General features: G+C 44.1%; 1 protein-coding gene across 1 annotated transcript in view; it reads left to right on the forward strand.

The window, feature by feature from the left end:
* Positions 1–3,385, forward strand: part of LOC142573134 (ATPase WRNIP1-like) — a 101,205-nt gene extending 97,820 nt beyond the window's left edge. The window contains exon 8 of the mRNA XM_075682667.1: positions 2,982–3,385. Coding sequence (XP_075538782.1) covers positions 2,982–3,203 — 222 coding nt within the window. The 3' untranslated portion in view covers positions 3,204–3,385. The remainder of the gene's footprint in view (positions 1–2,981) is intronic.
* The last annotated feature ends 2,615 nt before the right edge of the window (positions 3,386–6,000 follow it).

The raw sequence follows: 6,000 nt of genomic DNA on the forward strand, positions 1-6,000 counted from the left end.
TCTGTTTGTAAGATTTTCCTGGCTCTTACAATCTAAAGCACTGGCGCTGCTTAGTTTCCCCAGCGTCGTGAGTAGTAGTTTCCAATTTGTTATGTTTGCTTCCCCGTTGTTACTTCCAAACGTTGGGACAGTTCGCCACCCATGTGGCGCTGCCCGTTGGCGCTGCCCGTTGGCAGTACCTAGGTTGACCACTGCATCTTGCCGCTGTGAAGAGTCACTGTGGCCGTGTTTGGGTTGCCACTGATCGTTGATCTCAACACAGCTCACAAAGTAGGTAGCCAAGAGGAGGTAAATGAAAAAGCACAAGGGGACACGTCACACCCGTTTTCACTGACATGTGACCGTTGCTGCCTTGTGCAATTACATTGATGTAAAAAGCTGTGAAGAAATGCGGAAAAAGGTTCGTGAGTGCTCGAAAAGGGGCTGTTGTCATCAATTTTACCTAAGCACCAGATAAAATTTACATGCTTTATTTAGTGGGATTCACGGCTATGACTGCTATAAAGATATTTTGCCATTCACTGTAAGCACCAGGCACTTATAATGAGCTTTAGTGAGTGGGCCTTCTGTAGTTTGCTGGCGTTCTATTCAACTTCAAAAAAAAATGCTTTGTGTAAGAGTAGCTTTTTGTCTTATCAGTAGTGCTGCTGCAAGTGTCGTCGGATGTTGTTTTTTTCCAGGTCTTACATTCTTTTTCCATGGTCCACTAAAAACAGTTTAACCGGGTTCTACTGCATTTATTGATGATTTCTTGCTGCTTGCAACCCTAGAGTTAATTCCCACCATGTTTTCTGCGATTCAAGGTGGTCTCTACGCCTTGTCATCCACACTCTCCTACACCGCATTCACACTCATGCATTCTTATCACTGTTCTGTGTTGTACCCATAACAGTGCAGTAGACTTGCATTAACTTGACTCTGGTTAACTAGATTTTTTGTATATTCGATCCTAACCAAAGGTCCTGGACAGTGCCCATACATTTCTGTGAGCCTAGACATTCGTTGCTTCGATTCTGAAATGGGTCTTCAGTAGATAATTGGAAGTGGACCAGTCAGCATGCATGCCCCTCACACCAATGGTGGTCCCAATGGCTGCAGTGTGGGTCATTGCAGTGCTAGGGAACTTTGAACGTGTTAAAGGTACACTGTCTCCCACACAAAATGCTGATTTTTAGCACACCCTGGGAACGTTTTCAATCAAAAACGGCAGCTAACAATGAATGATTACCATATTTACCCAATTGTAATCCACCTCCCCCCCACCTCCCCCCCATTAAATTTTTAATGAAAATGGCCACAAAATCACCTGTGTCTTTTAATCAGATCCAAAACTGCAACCATGACTACGGCATTCGCAATAGCCTGATAGAGTTAGCATCATCAGTCCTGTCATCACAAGATGTGCAAGCCAGCAATGACGATGTGGCAATTTTTTTTTCGAAAGCTAATTCGAAATCGAAGTTATATTATATGTTGAACAGCACTGCGTCGTAGCTTTCGGTGTTGGAGTCTGGTGTGGCATGACAAATTTGTTAACCTAGGCTTGGGCATCCATCCTCTGCGAAATCGTTCATGAAATTTGTAATATCAAACACAGTGAACTGCACGGAGGATAGTGTGTTGGACCCATAGCGATAAAGAGCAGTCCAAGAGGGATCTCAAACTACATTAGGTTTAAATGAATTTCTATTTTGTGATGAGGAACTTTACAGGCTTCATCTCTTTCATATCACCACAATCAGAAGCATGCTATTCTTCTTGTTATAAAATTGGGTACGTGGTATCTTTGGGTCCATGTTGTTCTTACTTTGAAACCCATAAAAAAATGTGTACATGTTAGATATGGGAGCATCTTAGGATTGGGCAAATACTGCCAAGTAAGGCAGCTCTGTGCTGGGACTTTTTTTCTGGCTCTTTTAATTCAACCAACCGGATAACTCGATTTATTCTCTTGTTCTTATCAAGGTCAAATGAATGGAAATCTGCTGTATGTGCGCTTTTGTGTGTAGTCATCGTTCCAAATAAGGATTAATTGGCCGACAACACTGTACTTTTGCTTCTTTCTTGATTACCGCAGCTTATTGTTTCTGTGTTTATGGCCCGATATAATTACTTTATTCTCTTGTTTTGAAGCTTATGCACGTGGAACAATCATATGTGGCTGCTTCAAGGGTACAAAGTTCATGAAGTCAGGAAAAGTATTACTGTATTGAGGAATTCGCTTTCTATAGTAAACAGGATGTTAGTGAATTCATTACTGAGGGTACTTCAGTTAGAATTTATGTGCATAGAAGCACTGTTGGATCCTGCTGTTGTCATTTCCCCATGGTAGGTCATATTGGTTCCCTTTGGCTAGGGCCAAAACCTTGCAGGGGCAGTTGAGTACAAGGTATTGGGTATAAAAAAGAAAGACAAGTGAGTGTGGAGGCGCTGGAAATATTGTGAATGACAGAATCAGGTGATTAGTAACTTTATTATTGCAACAGTACTATGCACATTGAAAAGGAATATTTATTCAAATTTATGGATGCCGTACTTAAGTATGGAAACATCATGCACAGCTTTTGTCGGGCTCATCGGCTACGCTCATTAAGAATGGTGGCTGCACAATGAACACCTGCACCACACACTATGACAGCGCCACTCTTATTTTCAGAGATAAGCACTGTGCGACGTGCTTGCTCATGTGTGTATTTGAGCTTATTATCCTTTTTTTTATTGTTATTCCTTAATATTTCTATCCTGTGACGTATCCCGTCAAGTCAGGAAGAGGCTCCAGGTTTCTGCTCATTTGCAAGATTGCTGCAAACCTTTAAGACTGGTTCTCTTTCTTCCAAGAAGTCAGAGTTATTCAATCGGGACACAGCACAATTTTCTTCTTGTTTCATCACTCCCAGCAGAAATTCCATTTCTAACTGCGACCCTATAGCAACTGCAGGGCTATAAGCGTTAAATAACTACCTGTTGGCTATCTTGTGCAGATCATGTTGTCCCACTGCGCCACCTACTGTGCGAGGGCACCCAAGTCACGTGAGACGTACAATGCATATGCACATGTGGAAGAAGTTGTGCGGAAACATGAGGGACCCCTGCCAGCAGTGCCTATGCATCTGCGGAACCATGCCAGTCCTGAACAGCGTGCGGAGGGACGTGGCAAGCCATTTCTACCACAGCAGCTTGCCCACCTAAACTTCTTCAAGTAGAATTCATTCAGAGGCATGGTGTAGAGAAATGTAGATAGACAGTGGACCTGTTGTTGAGCATGGCCGTAGTTTGTCATCAGTCTCTCAAGCAAGACAGTGTCACTTGCACTCTTTGCCTCTGTGCGTTGGGAAACTTTGGACATGTTAATGTTTATTTGTATGTATATAAACTTGATATGGACAGAAAACTTGTGTGTTGTTCTTTATAAATATCATGAGGCATTTCATACTTATGTTTAAATGTGGCAGGCTCACTCATAGACATTTTTTTTTGTAACCAGTTCCTTGAGGTACAAAAACAAACATTGGTGCCAGTCTGGATGTCAGAGCTGGGCGCATGAATATCGGTCATCTAGGGTGACCAGATATATCAACACATGAAGCCAACAGACATAGTTGGTTGTGGGAATTCTGTGCCGATTGCGCCAATCTGTGCTGAGTGGAATTTGTTGTTGCATACTGTTCCACAAAGGCAGTGGTGGGAATGCGACTATAAATGCTCCAGTCTGCTACATTCCGTTAAAGCTGCCCCATCCATGCTACAAGTGAGAGAAATTGCTCCAAAGCTGCTCAAAGATGAGCCGGGCTGTGAAATATCGGAGGCCACTGCAAAGAGGAGTTCTGGTCAACGCCAGGTGGTGGTCACCACAACTTTATCCAAAGAATCACCACATCTCCTGCCATTCATAAAGCTAAATGAGCTGTGTCATCTTTACTTTGTCCTGTCTGAAGCACTGTTTGATTACTTTCTAATAAATCAGCCCTGCAGTAGAATCTCATTACAACGAACTTCGTGGGACCGCCAAATTTAATTTGTTAATTTGAAATAATATAGTACAGAAAAACCATTATTTTCATGTCAGTAATGTAACACAACAAAAATTACATACCTTTTCAGCAAATGCGCCTGTTGGCACGTAAGTAATAAACGAAAACACTGGGCACAGTTTGACTACAATTTATTGCTTGAAAAAGTATGTTATTTTCTTCTGCCAAGTAGACAACAAGTGCTGTAGGATGAATGCCTTCACATCCTCGACCTTCCTGTGAACATCATTGGGGACATTTGTGCCTGAGGAGGAGGAGGAAATAACTTTATTGTGTGCCCTGCGAGTTGGTGGGGAGGGCCAAAGGCCCCGCCTCGGCCCGCTGGACGGCACATAGTTGATCCTCAAGGGCGGATGAGCAGCGCGGCTTCCCAGCGCGTGCGAAGGCTGCTGCTAGAGGCCGCGGTTTCTTTATTGTTATGTATCCCTCGGCATTCCCATAATATATGCTCTAGAGTGGCTCTGGATTCACATGTTTTGCATTCGTCCGTTGGATATACATCCGGATATATGATGTGCGAGAGTGCGGGATTCGGATATGTCCTAGTTTGTGACTTCCGTCATGCCTATAGTGTTTCGTGATGTCATTATATGTGGTCATTCTGTCCTCCCATTCCCACTCATTTGCCACACCGTCACGTCTGGAAGGTGGCAGGGCGTCACTTGCGACTTGTTACCGTCCTCCGCGAGGGTGTGAGCAGTGATGCATATCTTTCTTTTGCAGTTTTGGCCTCCTGTAAGATTCGAAGATTCGGCCGTTGGCAAAGTTTCTTATTGCCGTCTGAGAGTCGCTGACTATCACGGTTGCGTTAGTCTGAGATACTGTGAGCGCTATGGCTGCTTCCGCTATTTCGTTACTTGTGGTGCGTATCGCGCACGTCTTGCACCGTTTCTCCCTATCGATTATGGCTGCCGTAAACTCCCGTCGGCGACTGTATCGAGCCGTGTCTACAAACACTGCGTCCTTGTCGCTGCCGAATTTCTTCTGTATTTGCTTCGCTCTGTTCTCTCGTCTCTCTCTGGATGTCCACCTTGACACTGTGCTGTGTGTGGTAACGTATGTCTAATCTCTCTAGGATGTGTCTGCCTGCTCTAGTCTTAGAGAGGCGTTCATATTGCGCCATACATTGCGCTTCAATGAGCTTGTCTATCGTGTTGTGTAGGCTTAATTGCAGCAACTTGTCCGTGCTGGTGCTGGTCGGTAGTGCTATGGCCAATTTGTATATTTTCTGAATGAGGCATTCTAGTTTGATCTTTTCCACGACCTGCCATTTTACATACAAAGCCTGTATTAACCTGATCGTGTTTTCCTCTTTCATCCCGCTATGTTTGTTTGTTATCGTTCTGATTAGCCTCATGATTTGCGCTACAGTTCCCTCCAGTCTTCTGAGGGTTTCTCCGTTGTTGCACTTGACTTCAATGAGGAGCCCCAATACCCTGATCCTATTGACCTTGAGGGTATGGGTTTCCCATCGGCTGTCTTTAACTGTATCTCCTCTCTATGGGTGAGATTTTCCCTGTAGTTGCCTGGTTTGGGACCTCTGCGAGTCGGTCTGTACAGCAACAGCTCTGATTTCTCTGCCGAGCATGTTAGCCCTGTCCCCTCTAGATATTTTTTGATTGCTTCGACCACTGTTTGAAGCGTTTGTTCTATTTGCCCTTCACTTCCTTTTCTCACCCATAGGGTGATATCGTCAGCGTATAAGGTATGATTGAGACCCTCTATTTCTTGTAGCTTGGCTGGCAGCCTGATTAGCGCCAGATTGAATAGCATCGGTGATAAGACCGAGCTGCCTATCTCGATCTCCTCCGAAACTAGGTCCGCTATCGTGATCTTTGCCTTTCTGCCCGCTAGAAAATTGCGTACATAATCGTAAGTCTATTTTCCCAGACCTAGTTCTCCTACTCCATCTAGTATCATTGCATGTGTTACGTTATCGAAGGCCTTTTTTAGGTCCAACCCGAGAATT

This window comes from Dermacentor variabilis, chromosome 2 (assembly GCF_050947875.1).
Source record: "Dermacentor variabilis isolate Ectoservices chromosome 2, ASM5094787v1, whole genome shotgun sequence".
NCBI lineage: Eukaryota > Metazoa > Arthropoda > Arachnida > Ixodida > Ixodidae > Dermacentor > Dermacentor variabilis.